Source organism: Mesoplodon densirostris, chromosome 9 (assembly GCF_025265405.1).
Source record: "Mesoplodon densirostris isolate mMesDen1 chromosome 9, mMesDen1 primary haplotype, whole genome shotgun sequence".
Taxonomy (NCBI): domain Eukaryota; kingdom Metazoa; phylum Chordata; class Mammalia; order Artiodactyla; family Ziphiidae; genus Mesoplodon; species Mesoplodon densirostris.
This window is the reverse complement of record NC_082669.1, coordinates 71,330,969-71,347,459: the sequence shown is the minus strand read 5'-3', so window position 1 is coordinate 71,347,459 and position 16,491 is coordinate 71,330,969. Positions and strand designations below refer to the sequence as shown.

Genomic DNA, 16,491 nt, shown 5'->3' with positions numbered 1-16,491 from the left:
AGCCACTACCTGATCTTTGTTTGACTTCTTTGCAAATGTACAAATGGATTGCCCATGTTACCTCTATATTTGTATGTTATGTTACCAAGTAAAATAAGTACCTTATTAAGTAGGCACTGCAATGACTAATTCTCATAATATCAGACAGATGACATTCTTTTTCTCTAGGTCTTTAATGTGCTCCTACTAAAAAATAAAATCTACCATATTGAAGAACTCTGTGATTACATATTATATATTGGTACGGTAAAACTGGAAATGATAAGAGGGTAGATAGTGACTCAGAATACAAACAAACAAAATGGAATGAGTTGCCAGTTTCTTATTGCTGGAAGAATTCTCCCATCCCCTATGGTGAAAATACACTTGTTATTTGAATGATATGACCCTTCTAATATTTGATTTTTTTTTTTCTTCAGAAAAATTGGCAAAACTTGTTTTTTTTTTAAGATTAAACCAAGAGGGCTTCCCTGGTGGCGCAGTGGTTGAGAGTCCGCCTGCCGATGCAGGGGACACGGGTTCGTGCCCCGATCCCGGAGGATCCCACATGCCGCGGAGCGGCTGGGCCCGCGAGCCATGGCCGCGGAGCCTGTGTGTCCAGAGCCTGTGCTCCGCGGCGGGAGAGGCCACAGCAGTGAGAGGCCCACGTACAGCAAAAAAAAAAAAAAAGATTAAACCAAGAAATCAACAGAAAATTTAAATATTTTTATTTAATAATTTAACTCAAAAGGAAGTCAAAATTTTAATTACAAATTACTGAAAAATGACAATAAATAGAGCAGTATCTGTGGATGTTTAGGGAATTCTGCCAAAATTGTGTTCAGAGGAAAATTTATTGTCTTAAATATTTTCAATTTTAGACTGCAAAGAATAAAAAGCTTTCAAGTCAAGAATTTCAAGGAAACAAAAATCTAAGGAGAGAACAGTTAAGATATAATGAATGTTCAGCTTATATTTATGTTTTAAAACTGATATAATTAATACCATCAATCTCTTGCAAAAAGGAGAAATTAGTCATGGTAGTCATCTGAACAACACAGAAAACATTCTGGCTTTTTATGTCTTTTTTCTGGAAGACCATCAAAAAGAAATAGCAAAGCTATTTTGTGAAATAACACCTTTTCTTAGAAAAACACCTGTTTTTGTAAGAAAAAGGGATAATCCATTCTTGTCAAATTGGGCTCATCCCAGGAATGCAAAGATGTTTCTGGAAAATTTATAAATGTAAATTATCACACTAGCAAATTAAAGGAGAAAAATACTTTATGATCATCTCATTAGATGCAGAAAATAAATTTCATAAAATTAAACACCCATTTATGATAAAAACTCTTAGCACAGAAGAAATAGCAGGGAGTTTACTTAACCCAGTAAAATTCTTCAGCAGTCATTGGTTTTGCAGGAGAGATATTTGGAGTATTCCATTTATGAAGATCAAGATTAATATGTTTTTTCACATTTTATTAAAGGTTCAAACATATAAAAGCAAGAAAGTAAATAACAGGATTAGAAAAGAAATGGAAAGAAAAATCAAAATTTATTATATCATTACATATAAAACAAAATAATTATTAGAAATTATAAAAATAACATGGCTAGGTATAAGATTAATATTTAAAAGTTAATTGTATTTCTATTCTTTGGCAACAAACAAAATCATATTTTTGAAAATATGCCATATATTTTAGGGAGAAAAAAATACATAGTATCTGAATAAATCTAATATTTTTGAAATTTAAATTTTTTTTAAAAAATGTGTAAAACCACTTATCATGTAATAAGGATAAGGAAAATTACAACTTGAATGAGAAAAGGCAATAAAGAGATGTTAACACTCAGATGAGTAAGATGTTGGGATTATTTGGCAAGAATTTTAAAGCAGTCATCATAAAAATACTTCAGTGAGCAATTATAAGTACTCTAGAAGCAAACAAAATACCACCAAAGAAATAGAAAATTTTTTAAAAAAAGGAATAACTTGGGAATTAAAAAAATAACTTGAAAAATACTGTAACTGAAATAAAAAACACAGTGAATGAGCTTCATAGAAGAATGAATGTAACAAAGAAAGCAATCAGTGTACTTGAAGATAGAAGAATAGAAATTACCCAATCTAAACAACAGAGGAAAAGTAACTGGAAAAAAAATGATAGAGGCTTAGGAAAGTGTGGGACAATAACAGAAGATTTAATATTTGTATCGTGGAAGTTCCACAGGAGAGGAAAAAGAGAGTGGTATTTGAAGTATTTGAAGAAGTAATGGCATAAAATAGATAGCTAGTGGGAAGCAGCCACATAGCACAGGGAGATCAGCTCGGTGCTTTGTGACCACCTAGAGGGGTGGGATAGGGAGGGTGGGAGGGAGGGAGATGCAAGAGGGAAGAGATATGGGGACATATGTATATGTATAACTGATTCACTTTGTTATAAAGCAGAAACTAACACACCATTGTAAAGCAATTATACTCCAATAAAGATGTTAAAAAAAAAAGAAGTAATAGCTGAGAACTTTCCAAATTTGGTAAAAGACATAGCACTACAGAGTCAAGAAACTGAGTTAATCCCAAGTAGGATAAAGCCAACAAAATCCATGCCAAGATACATCATAATTCAACTTCTACAAACGAAAGGCAAAGAAAAAGTCTTGAAAGCAGACAGAGGGAAATAATGCATTACCTTTAGGGCAAAACTGATTCGAATTTACAGCAGACTTCTCATCTGAAACTATGGGAGCCAGAAGGAAGTGGCACAACATTTGTCAAGTGCTGGAAAGAATTGTCAACCACAAGTTATATATCCAGTGAAAGTGTCTTTTAGGAATGAAGTGGAAAGTAAAACATATTCTCAGATGAAGGAAAACTAAGAATTTATTGCTAGCAGAGCAACCCTTATATAATGATTAATAGAAGTCCTTGAAACAGGAAGTAAATGATGAGAGAAGAAATGTTAGAACATCCAGAAGAAGTAAAGGACAACAAAATGGATGCACATAGGTCTAAATATAATAGACTATTCTCTTGAATATTTCCTTTCATGTGTTTTTGTTTATTTTGTTGTTCTTTATCTAGATATTTGAGTCCAGCTTTTCATTTATTTCCTTTACTCTCATTTTTATTGATAAAAGTTTATGAGGCCATGAATTTTCTTCTGATCATTGCTTTACATGCATCCCTTAGTTTCTAATATGTAGTTTTCATTACCATATTTAAAAAAATTTTTTTTGAGTTTGTGTTTCCCTTTCATTTAAGACTTATTAATAGGAGGTTTAATTTCCAGGAGGAAGGGCCTTTTGGTCTTCTGACTTCTATCTATTTTGTTTATTTTCTAGATAATTCAAGGAAGTGCTTGGTTTTGTGGGACAATCATTCTGAAATTTCTGACATCTAAAATTTTAGGTGTTTCAGACCATGTAAGTACTTTCTAGTTAAAACATTAGAATTTCTATACATATTTAGTTGGATGAAGACTTTGAAACCATCTATTTTTAAATGAAACCTCTTCATTTTATAGAGGTTAAGTGCCTTCTTCAAGGTCCCAAACTAGTTATTGGCAGAGTCAGTACTAATACCCTGCAGATCTTTTCAACCCACTAAGAAGAAAGTATATCAATGAATGGTGACTTAGCCTTCTAGGAAAAAAATATGTTAAGTAGTTGTTTATATTTTGGTTAAAATACAAATAGTTTGTTTAATAAGTTATTAATTCATTGTAAATGTTAACATATGAACAGTCTGTACTCAGCTTTGCAATATAGAGCTCAAGATCTCAATATAATTTTATTTATAATTATAGACTAAAATTAAGATGTGATTTGATATTTTTAAAGTTCCTCTTGTATAAAGAGAATGATAAAAATTCTCTGTCTTTTCAACTTCTAGAAAATATATGGACCACATCCTCATGCATGTTGTTTCTGTCTGTTTTAAGGCTAATACCTCAAATAATGGCCCTTTTCAAAGCAAAAGTTCCTATTAACTAGTTTGTTTTGGGAATAGAAAACAATGCATGATTTTAACTTTTGATTTTTCAGCACTTTCTGTTTGGATATGAGGATAGATGAGTATATCATACAATAATCTACTCTGAAATTTACCTTATGTAGTACTCTTCAATTAGGACTCTAATGCTGAAATTGCTTCAACTTTAAAAAGGGATTATAGATAGTAGTTATTCTCTTAAAACGTCAAATGCTGTCACTATCCAGGAGAATTGAGCCTGCATACATGTTCATGTTAAATAAAATTTTAAAATGTAAGAATTTATTTGCCATTTATTGTTAGATCTGCAGAGTGGTTTATTAGGCATATTTGTTGTTCTTAAATTTTTATTCTGTAGGGGGTATACATTTTATGGTAAATTTATTTAGGCCTCCTAAGTTATTTATTAAGTTGGTCTGTTATTTTCTTTCTTGCCTTGCTCCACATTGCCACCCAACTCTTTACAAATCCTAACACACACACACACACACACACACACACACACCCCTTGTCACACACACAGCTGACTTCTGTGTGACAGCTGTGAGAAAGACTTGAAACTAAAGTGGCTTGGTTAAATTGTAATTAGTTACCAGGCCTATTCTAAATTAGAAAAATAAAGTTAACTGTAAATTATCCTTGTTACTGGTAGATAAGGGGAATCATGAATAAATGAAAACCATAGATAATCATCAAAGTTGATATATAATAATTTATGTCCTTGTAAAGTAGTTTGAGTTAATGTTTTACATGCCAAATATTTTTCTTTATCTGGACTTCTAAGAATGCAGTGTAAAAATAATTGTCTCACCAAAGTAGGTAATAAATAATCAGTAGAAAATAGTTCTACATTGGATTTGGTTGGTGGTGTTTATTTTAAAGTCCTTTGAGATCAAGTAACTAAATCAAAGTAGTATGTATAGTTGTTGTAATTCTCTTGAAGAATAACTCTCATAGTTAATGGCTTGAATTTATGTCTGAAAAATTCAAGAAGCACCAAAAATTGTGCTCAATGTGTGAGGCTTTGTGAAAATGACAGTGCATGGAAAATTTGTTCATGATTTACAATGTGTGGTGAAAGAAGTTAACTGAAATTGGTTTTTTCTTGATAAATGATCTGATTATAAAATCTCATGATCAACTGCATGGTGGTTCGTGCCCAGCAAATGTTGATTTTAGCTCATTCTTTACATTATCACCTTCTCTGCTTGCTTTTTCTGAACTTCTTTTTCCTTTTTATTTCTCTTGCTATTTCTGTTTGTTTTCAATTTTCTTCATAATTGAGCACATAATGTGGTTCACTGTATTTTTTGTTTTTTTGGAGAGGCATCCATGTACCTTGGATTTATCTTCTCTGTAGACTTTGTTACTATTACATCAAACCAATTATTATTAACTATAATTATTTGTGTAATTTTAATTTGTTTTTATTTTCTTCCAGATTCGCCTGAGTGACTTTATTGCAGCCAGAATCTTAAATTACACAAATTTTGATACTTTAATTTACACCTGTGCTCCTGAACTTGACTTCATGGAAAAAGCGGTATGTTTCTTTTTTTCTCCTCTATAGGTATGATGGGTTCTTGCTCTTAAGTTTTCCCTTTAATCTGAAACTCAAAAGTTTTATTCAGAAACACCCAATTTACTTACTCTATCATTTTTTTACAGTAACTTTTGCTAATTATATGGCCTCCTTCACCTGGTTTCTTATGTATAAAATCAGTAAACAATGGCCCCTACCAGGGCGAGTGCATAACATACTGTATGACCCATAGTCAATTACTGTTACTACAGTTCAATTACTTTTAATAATCTGGGTCAGTTGGAGGTATGAGACCACTCAGGAAATATAGACCCAAATTCTTGTTTTTGTTTTTTAAAAATTCAGGTTTTTTTCACTTAATGTCCCAAATATTACAAACTTTTAAAATAAGACATTGCCAAGAAAGATATACTACTAATCATCTATTATTCTCTTATCTGTCCAGTCATACATTTATTCAGAAACAATTATTGACCACTAATTATCTGTGAGGCAGTTTGTAGTCAGACTATGAAGAGTAAAATTACTTGATTCCTGCCTTCAAGAAATATATAATTTTGTTACATGGTAAATCACTATCACAATTCATGAGAATTATTTAGCTGCTGCTATTATTTTATTATTCATACTTAATTACTTAGTGTAACTTTCTTCATTGTTAGTTCTGTAGTTTCACAAATGAAAATAATAGAATTTGCAGCCCAGGAAATGATAATCTAGGGCCCAGGGATCAGTAAACACACATTTTAAACTTACTATTATATAATATAAATAAAGGAAAGATAAAACCAAAATAAAGGAAAAAATAATATCCATAGCTAATTTTAATAGTTTTTATCATTAAAACTATTTGATATATTTGTGTAACTATTTTATATTTTTGATTCTTGTATTAGAACATGAAACTCAATAAATATATAGTCTGTTAATGACAAAGATATCTTTTACCTTTACAAAATCTTATTGTGACACTCAAGTTGACATACATTTTTATTCATTTAATGTAAAATTTAAATAATTATTTTGAATAATTTGCTATATTTCAGACGCCACTGAGCTACACAGAAACATTGTTGCTTCCAATCGTTATAGTGATTACTTATTTTATCTTTAAAAAGGTATTTAAAATTTTTTTCACTTGCTTTTGGGTTCAAGACAAGGACTTAGATTAATGCTAATAGCTCAGAATTCTGTCTTACTTTTAGGATGAACTCTTCCCTCCCTAAAAAGCTTTTTTTATTCAGATTTTTCTTTATCTAGTATTATGTGGGTTTTTTTCTGAAAGCCACATTAGAAAAGATATTTTTACTTATTCTTTCGAAAGAAATTTGTCATTTACCCACTATGTTCTAAGAACTACGTTAACAAAGTAGGTACACTGAGATAAATAAGACAAGCCCAGCCCTATCTTGAAACTCACAGTCTGAGCCGGGGGGAACATTCAGCAAATAATTTCCCAAATGATTAAATAATTGCAATTGTTATAGGTACTAAAAAAAAGTACAACGACCACTTTGGTATCTTTCAAATATAAAGCACATTGAAAAAAGCCGGATCCATTTTGAGACATGAATAGGAGAAATTTGTATAGTCATTAAAATATCATTCTCTACTGTTCACTGTTTTCACAAAAAAACAAAATGTTATCACAGTAGAAGAAATAATGTTTAAAATACCACTGGAAGATTTTCTTGATCTGGGAGTAGTTTATCCAAAAGTCAGGTTAAAGACAGTGGGTCCTCAGTTTTTAGCAATTTTGAACCATCTTTATTTTTATTGTTTAAAAGTTGTCCTGCCTTAAGTCAGTATGTATTTTATGCTTTTAAGCAGATAGCAATAACATGATTTCTCTACTGTCATACGAAGTGTGGTTCTGTTGAAGCCAGTGTTCTAAATTTAAAGTCAAATTGTCTATCTTCCCTATGTAGTTCCAGTTCCCACATTTCTCATTCCTTTGTTTTAACATAGAAGATGAATAATTTATGAGTGAGAAAGGCATCTCCCTGTACATCTCTGTTGTTTCACCCTTGATCCAGTTCCTTAGGGACCACGTGGAAAGAGTCAGGATAGATACAAATGGGTAAACTACACACAGGTTTGCTGCTTTCCATTGCTTTGGCCCTACTTAGCTCAAGTTGCATATTTTCTCCACTAGCCTATTTCTCTATTCCATCATGGCAATTTGTGTTATTCTTACAAGGCTCCACTTGGGGGGGACTAATGCAAGAATTAACTGTTCAGTGGGGAGATATCTAGCACAGGAGAAAATGATAACTAGATATACTATTAACTATTTTAAAAATAAAGATACAAGATCTAAGACTCATAAACATCATACTAGCCCCCAAACGTACCACAGCTCAAACCGTGCACGTGCAGTAGCAGGCACATGCATGCATGCATGCATGCACACACACACACACACCCATCCCTGCAGCCATTAAAGCTTAACTCCTTTCTGCATCCACATAAACACCTCAGTCTTTAATTGTCCTATTATGGCTTATTTTCCACCTCAGGGCTACTTCTGATGTTCATTTAACTTTTCACTTGTGTGAAATCACTTCTGAGAAGGAAAGGAGGAAGGCATGTCTAGTATGATTTCCTGTAACACTATTGAATCTTAGACTCCTATAAATGCATATATTCGGTTATCTATACCTTTGAATAGGCTTTTGCTTGCCAAAAAAGACTGTTAATCTCATTTTCATTATTTGAAACATTTGTCTGTGCCAGATGCCCTTGAATCAATGAGAGAAGTTAAAAATTCTAAACTTAGATTTAACATTAGAGTCGAAATTTTATTACATATTTTTTTCAACGTTTATCTGTGAGTTATAAGCCACATATCATGCAGAGTGCAAAATTTTTAAGTTCCCTGTAAATTTCTTAAGTTGTGTGTAATTGCTGCTAAAGCCTCTTTGGCCAAAGTTAGCTTCCACATTTTTTGCCTTCACTCCTCCCTTTCTCATCATCATCTGGTACAGTTTCTTTCTTTTTTTTTTTTTTTTTTTTTTTGGTTGAGCCACGCATAGTCGTAACCACTGGACCACCAGGGAAGTCCCATTTTGATAAGTGCTCTTAAGCCTTCTGTAGCAGTCACTTCAGGCTGAGGTAGATCAGGGAAGCAGGTACGCCATAGCTAATTTTATAATAATCAGGAGTTTGAGTGAAGCAGGCATATAGACTGTGTAGATAGAGAGAAATTCCTAATTCGCTTAGAAGGTCAAGATAAAATAGTCTCTGAAAGTACCTGGAGGAAGCTGCCTCCTTTGTGGAAAGCAATCCCCCACAACCCACCTGCCACCCAGTAAAATATAAACTTAAACACTGGTAAGAAGTTATCCACATATAAAAAGCTTAGAATTTTAGAGCTGAAAGGTTTACTCCAATACTTTTTTTTTTTAAATAGAAAAGGAGGTTACAACTTCAAGAAATTATTTGCCTGAGGTAGCGCTGGAACTAAACTGTTTCTGAGGACTCATTTTAACAATAAAAATACTTCTTTATAGTGGGGGTATTTTTGTTAATTAATCAGGACATTTTAAACATCATTTAATTCCTTAGAAATTTCATTGATTTGATTCTATTCACAGGCTTTTCGTGATATTTTATATGTCTTATCTGCAAACACTTATCTGAGGTAATTATTTCATAGTTGTTTTTAAACCATACTATATTCAGTTATTAAATAACTTACTGTAATACCAGTTTTCCAAATGAATATACATTAAACTTAAGCATTATGATTACAACAGGAAACATGAACCAAGCTTAGATGTCTTCTTAAAAAAAAAAGACCAAATGTATTATTCTTATGGCTGTCTCTCTTTTATGCATTTGGACTTGTTTTGAAGGATTTATATTTGTTAATTAACTCAAAGTTTAAATTGATTTAGTTTAATTTTAATATACCACTACAATTTAAAGTCAGTAAACAGAAGTAAGCTAAAGTTTTATTTTGGCAATTCTTTTTTTTTTTTTTTAACTTTGAGAGAAAGCATAGTTGTTTTTCTGAATATTCATGAAATAACTTTTCCTACATTATTGTTAAAACTGCTTGTTTTATTGCATTTCTTTGTGGTTTTATTAGTCACTAGAATTATGGGATAAACAAATATGAGCAAAATATAACTCAAATCACACATTGCTATAGGACATGAGAATTGTGAAGAAAACTTCCTTCTGAGGAAAATTTTACCTCAGATTACATTTTATATTTGTAGATAAGTTCATTAGATGGATTATTTTTAATAAAATTTATTTTAGGACAGTTTTAGATTTACAGAAAAATTCTGAAGATAGAATAGAGAGTTTCCATGAACCCTGTACCCCGTGCTTATATTTTCAGTAAACAGTTTTGTATGGTAGCCAGAAGAGCTAATTAGAATCTTATGGTTGAAATGGTAACATCTTGTTGTTGAAATTGTTTCCAAATCAAAAGGGTTAGTAGATCCACTCTACTTTGTTCTGGTCGGATGGAGCCCGGGGGAACATGTCTTGACATTCTAAAAAGAATGTTTTTAGAGCCCTGAAAACTGTTCACTTAAGGAATGCATGAAGATACCTGGGATATTTAATTGGATAATAGAAGATTGAGGGGTACATGGCAGCTGTCTTCAAACATTTGAGAGAGTATAATGTGGAAGATGACAGACTTGAAGGAGCCAATTGGTGGAAGGAAGATAGTTAGCTCAAAGTTAGGAGGTCTTTCTTGGTGATTACATTCCTGAAAGTGATGGCTATGGGCAGAGTGGCCTTTAAGTCACAAAAATAATACAGTTGACTGTTGAACAACATGGATTTGAACTGCATGGGTCCACTTATTTGCAGATTTTTTCCCAATAATAATAAATACTACACTATTACTAGATCTGTGGTTGGTTGAATCCCAGGATACGGAGGGACCAAGTATATGGAGGGCCAACTATAATTTATACTCGGACTTTCAACTGCACCCTTCACCTCCATGTTGTTCAGGAGTCAACTATATGCTTATAGTAATACTATCAGAAAAAATAGTATATCAAGAAAAGAGGAAATGCTCCCCTCTCTTAGATGTACTCCTCAATTAGTGGTGATTGTAAGTGGCTTTGTATGTATCATTCCAGAAAACACTTCTGAAAACCCAATGTATTGTTTAAATGGTATTATTCTGTAACTTTTATGTACCAGCGTGTCTTGGGCATCTGCCTAGATCTTCCTCATACTTTGTAGTAGTCTCCACGTTTTATTGTTCAGCATCATGAGTGACTATCATGTAATTAGCCATTCCCACATCAGTGGACATTTAGATTATATTTATCTTTTTGTCATAACAACCAGTGCTATGAGTAATTAACATCCTTGTACACATTCATTTGAACACTTATTTCAGTATTTAGAATATTTAATATTTGAAATATTTGATATGGGACTGCTAGACCATAAGGTATGAATTTTTATAATTTGATGGATACTGAGAACTTATAATGGTGAGAGTGTCCATTTCTCTGCATCTCCATGAACACCACTGTTATTAAACTTTTAACATTTTCTAACTGATAGTTTTTTAAAAAGTAACTCATCTTACAAGTCTTTGCCAGTGAAGTTTTACATCTTTCCATATGTCTGTTGGCTATTTGCGTTTCTTTTTGACCATTTGAAAATTGATTTGTGGTGTCTTTTTATATTATAGACAATAATCTTTTGTCTATTATGTATATAACATAGTTTATTCTAGGATATCAATATATAGTTTATTAATGGTCATTGCTTTATAGAAGTTTAAAATTTGTATACAATCACAACTGTACACTTGCTGTGTTTTCTGTGTTAATTTCTGTGCTTAGAAACACTTCACATCAAAATCATAAAAGTATTTCCCCATATTCTCTTTCATAGTTTCCATTTTTTGCCAAATAAATATGTGTATATATAAAGTATATAATACAATGATTTGATATACATATATGTTGTAAAGTGATCACCACAACCAAGTTAATTAACACATCTAACACCTCACAGAGTTACCTTATGTGTGTGTGAGAACACTTAAGGGTTACGCTTTTAGCAAATGTCAAGTATATAATGCAGTATTATTAACTGTAGTCACTATGCTGTACATTACTTCCTCAGAATTTCTTCATCTTATAACTAAAAGTTTGTACCCTTTAAAGAACATCATGTCATTACCCCCAGTCCCCAGACCCTGACAACCACCAGTCTATCTCTGTTTCTGGTTTGACTTTTTTTTGGTCTTTTTTAGATTCCACATGTGAGTGATACCATAAAATATTTGTCTTTCCCTGTCTGCCCTGTTTCACATAGCGTAATGCCTTCCAGCTTCATCCGTGTAGTTGCAAATGACAGGATTTCCTTGTTTTTTATGGGTGAATAATAATCCATTGCATATATGTGCCACATTTTCTTTATTCATTGTTGCCCTAAAACAAATGGACTGCCAGATATTTCTCCAAGAAAGATGGGTTTATTGGTAGTCAGCAGAGGATTGCACTTTGAGGTTTACAACCATGGTGAGCCACATGCAAGTCCCTGCACAGCAAGGAGAAGAGAACACTTTCATAGAGGGGAAAACGAAGTTGGGAGAGCTATAGTAAACCAAAAGTCCATGGCTTTTCATTGGCTGAATCCTTGCCAGGAAAGAAGAGGAATCCTTCTTCTTCCTGTTGGACTCTGCTGTTGTTACAGGGCATGAAAGTTCCCCCTTCTTGTCTCCAACTCTATTTAATTAAGATTTCTATTTATTAATTTTTTTTTACTTTCCCCCTTTTGATCAAGACCTTTCTCTGAAAGCATCATTGATCAAGAGTCAGGTTTTCGGGCTTCCCTGGTGGCACAGTGGTTGAGAGTCCGCCTGCCGATGCAGGGGACACGGGTTCGTGCCCCTGTCTGGGAAGATCCCACATGCCGCAGAGTGGCTGGGCCCGTGAGCCATGGTGGCTGAGCCTGCGCGTCCGGAGCCTGTGCTCCGCAACGGGAGAGACCACAACAGTGAGAGGCCCACATACCGCAAAAAAAAAAAAGTCAAGTTTTCTAGTTTCAGCAGCTTTTTGTCCCTCAGTGCCAGGAAGGACCTTTCCTGAGTGTAGTGTCTCACATCAGAGGAAAAGTGCACAGATTGGAAACCTATTGAGGTCACATGCAAGTAACAAGGAGGGGTGGGAGGGAGAACTCACAGGTGCTTTTTTATCTAAAGTTCGTATGTTATCAAGATACTAAATATCTGTGATCATCTGAAGTGTTATATCATCCTTAAAAGTTTGATGACAAACTTCCAACAGTCCTGGCCTGAATATCCTGGGAAAGCTGTCTCATCAGATGTCATCTACGTCAATTCTGAGAAATCTCTACTTTCAAGTCACCAGATGATGTGCAAGTCCAGTCAGTGTTCTGTACTTTCTTTAGGTGTGTCACATGAATCCAAGAGTCTGTTCCTTGGATTCTGGTGGCATAAGGGTTGGTTAGCAGTACCTGATAGGGGCCCTTCCAGCAAGGTTGAAGAGAGTTCTTCTAGATGTGTCTCTTCCAATAGGTAAAATCTCCAGGTTGCAAAGTGTGATGGTTAAGGTTTTTGTCTCCCAAGAGTGCACTGTGAAAAGATTGCTCTAATAAAACATGGTTATTTTTTTTTAATGCTAATGTTACAGTTTAATGAATTGTTTAGTGCTTTACATAATTGATCTTGTCTAATCTTTGTAAAAAAAGTCAGCAAAGTAGACATTATTAGCCCATAGTACAGAAGACAACACTGAGAATGGGATTCTTCTACTCAACTGGCAGGTGGAGATTGAGTTTGATGCCAGATCTGACTACCGAGCCAGTGATCTTAACTCTTCACTCTGCTGCCTTTCACAGCCATGTGCTTGGGACTTCAGTTCCTACTTCTTATCTTCACTTCTTAAAAGCAGTCCCTGGGTTTTCAGCTAAATCCCACAGCCAAACCTCTGGTTGACTGAAAAAACAAATCAACCAACAGCCAATGGGAAATCATCTTGCAGTAGGCCAACGGAGATCTTGACAGGCATTTCATCCAAGAATGAAAAATAACCAAGGGTTGTAAGAATTGGATGTCAGCAACAGAATGACATTTTGAATTGAGAGAGTGATTTTAGTTTCTTCATGGCATAATGGTAGAAATTATTCTTAAATAGAACACCTCCTAAGATAATATAGGTCAGTAGTTTTTTGTATTCAGGTTTAAGTGCTTCGGGGAAGGTGCCAGGCGACCATCAAGCATATGACCTGAAGCCATCTCCCCACATCCCTTCACAATAACACTCTAATACTTGGTGGCTGTAAGGCACTTTTAATTTGGAATCTAAACAATGTCCTTAACAGAAGCCTGTCTTATTTGCAAGGCTCCCTGAAGAAGACAGTGGGTGAACTGCACGCTGCCAATTCTGCTTCTGTGGTCACAGCCCAGACCTTGCCATAGCCTGAAACTGCTCCTTTTAAGAAATCCCACCTGGTATCCACATGCTTGCATTCCTCTTCTCCCCGCTCACTAAATCTGTTTGTTCTTCAGCTGCCTCAAGGCACCAAGATGTCAACTGCTGTAATCTAATCAGAATTCCTGGTTTGCTTTCTGACACAGCCTGGAATCCATGGTCAATCTCTATTATGGTTTCTTATTAAGAATTCTCAACTCCCTGGTTTTTCCTCTGCATATGCTCTATGGTTCACACCTCTCTGTTGGTCTAGCAGTCTCCACTCTCTTCTGCACAGTAGAGATGATTACATAACCTTAACGAATGACAGTAACTCCACCAAAAGAGCTGGTTCCTGGCAACTTCTAAGGCTACCCGTGCGACACTTTAGGTCTGTTATTTTAGGTACCTTTCTTTCCTGCTCCCCTTTGTTGGCTGTTTCTGACCTCACATGTCTCCTTTAAGCCCATTCCCCCAAACATGGTTATTTTTAATAGAAGCAATTATGCCTTTGTGATATTGGAGTATCTCTCCCTTTGTAAGCTGTAAGTCAAAAGAAGCAGGAAACAAGTGCCTTGAGAATCCCGTGACTCTCTCACAGGGTGAGAGTTCCAAAAGTGGTGGATCTAAGATTTAGAAGGACCAACAGCAGTGCTTTTAGAAATACACCATTCATCCATCAGCAGACACTTACGGTGTTTCCATATTTTGGCTATGATGAATAATGCTGCAATGGACAAGAAAGTGCAGATATCTCTTCAGGATATGGATTTTTATTCCTTTGGATGCGTTCCCAGCAGTGGGATGGCTTGATCATATGGTAGTTCTATTTTATTTTTTTGAGGAACCTACATACTGTTTTACACAATGTTATTATACCAATTTACATTCCCATCAACAGTCCACAAAGGTTCCCTTTTCTCTACATCTTCACCAACATTTGTTATCTCTTTTCTTTTTGATAATAGCCATTCTAATAGACATGAGGTGATATCTCATTGTGGTTTTGAATTGCATTTCCCTGGTAATTAATGATGTTGAGCACATTTTCATGTACCTGTTGACAATTTATTGACAATTTATATATATTCTTTGGAAAAATGTTCAAGTTTTTTGCCATTTTAAAATCAGATTTTTTTTTTGCCATTTAGTTGTATGAGTTCCTTATATATAGATACTTCAGATATTAACCCCTTATCAGGTACACAGTTTGCAAATATTTTCCCCCATTCTGTAGGTTTCTTTTTCATTCTATTTCCTTTTTGTGCAAAAGCTTTTAAGTTGATATTGTCACCCTTTTTTTTTTCTTTGAAATTCTTTTTTTTATTTAACAAATTTAATCAGTTATACATATACATATGTTCCCATATCCCCTCCCTTTTGCATCTCCCTCCCGCCTTCCCTATCCCACCCCTCCAGGCGGTCACAAAGCACCGAGCTGATCTCCCTGTGCTATGCGGCTGCTTCCCACTAGCTATCTACCTTACGTTTGGTAGTGTCACCCTTTTTTATTTTTGCTTTTGTTGCCTGTGCTTTTGGTGTCAAGTCCAAAAAAGTCATTACCAAGACCACTGTCAAGAAGCTTTCCCCTTTGTCTTCTCATAGTAGTTTTATGGTTTAAAGTATTAAATTTTTTTTTTTTTTTTTTTTTTTTTTGTGGTACGTGGGCCTCTCACTGTTGTGGCCTCTCCCGTTGCGGAGCACAGGCTCCGGACGTGCAGGCTCAGCGGCCATGGCTCACGGGCCTAGCCACTCCGCGGTATGTGGGATCTTCCCGGACCGGGGCACGAACCCGTGTCCCCTGCATTGGCAGGCGGACTCTCAACCACTGCGCCACCAGGGAACCCCTAAAGTATTAAATTTAAGCCTTTCATCCATTTCTACTCTATCTTGGTGAGTTGTGTAAGACAAGAGTTAATTTCATTGTTTTGCATGTGGTTGTCCAGTTTTCCCAACATTATTTATTGAAAATGCTGTCCTTTCTCTGTGCATGTTCTTAGTGCCTTTGTCAAAGATAAATTGGCAATTTATGCATTGGTTTAATTCTGGGTTCTCTATTTTGTTCCATTGGTCTTTGTGTCTTTTTTATGCCAGTCTCACACTGTTTTGGCTACTATAGCTTTGTAATATAGTTTGAAATCAGGAAATCTAATACCTATAGCTTTGTTCTGCTTTTCTCAAGAGTATTTTGAAAATTCAGGGTCTTTTGTGGTTTCATATGAATTTTAAGATTGTTCTTTCTATATGTGTGACAAATGTCATTGGAATTTTGTTAGGGATTGAATTGAATCTGTAGATCACTTGGGGTAGTATGGACATTTTAACAACATTAATTTTTCCAAACCAAACGCATAGGGTATCTCTCCATTTAATTGCATCTTCTTCAATTTCTTTCATCAGTGTCTTACAGTTTTCAGTATACAAGTCTGTCTCCTCCTCAGTTAAATTTATTTCTAGGTACTGCCAACATGGACAATTTTATTTCTTCCTTTCTGATTTTGATGGATTTTGTTTCTTTTTCTTGCCTTATTGCCCTTGCTAGG

General features: G+C 34.5%; 1 protein-coding gene across 1 annotated transcript in view; it reads left to right on the top strand.

Annotated features, from left to right (window-relative positions):
* The window catches only part of DPY19L2 (dpy-19 like 2), an 87,968-nt gene that overhangs the window by 48,460 nt on the left and 23,017 nt on the right, over positions 1-16,491 (top strand). The window contains exons 13-16 of the mRNA XM_060108199.1: positions 3,328-3,408; positions 5,418-5,519; positions 6,566-6,637; positions 9,116-9,162. Of these exons, the coding sequence (XP_059964182.1) occupies positions 3,328-3,408; positions 5,418-5,519; positions 6,566-6,637; positions 9,116-9,162 (302 nt within the window). The remainder of the gene's footprint in view (positions 1-3,327; positions 3,409-5,417; positions 5,520-6,565; positions 6,638-9,115; positions 9,163-16,491) is intronic.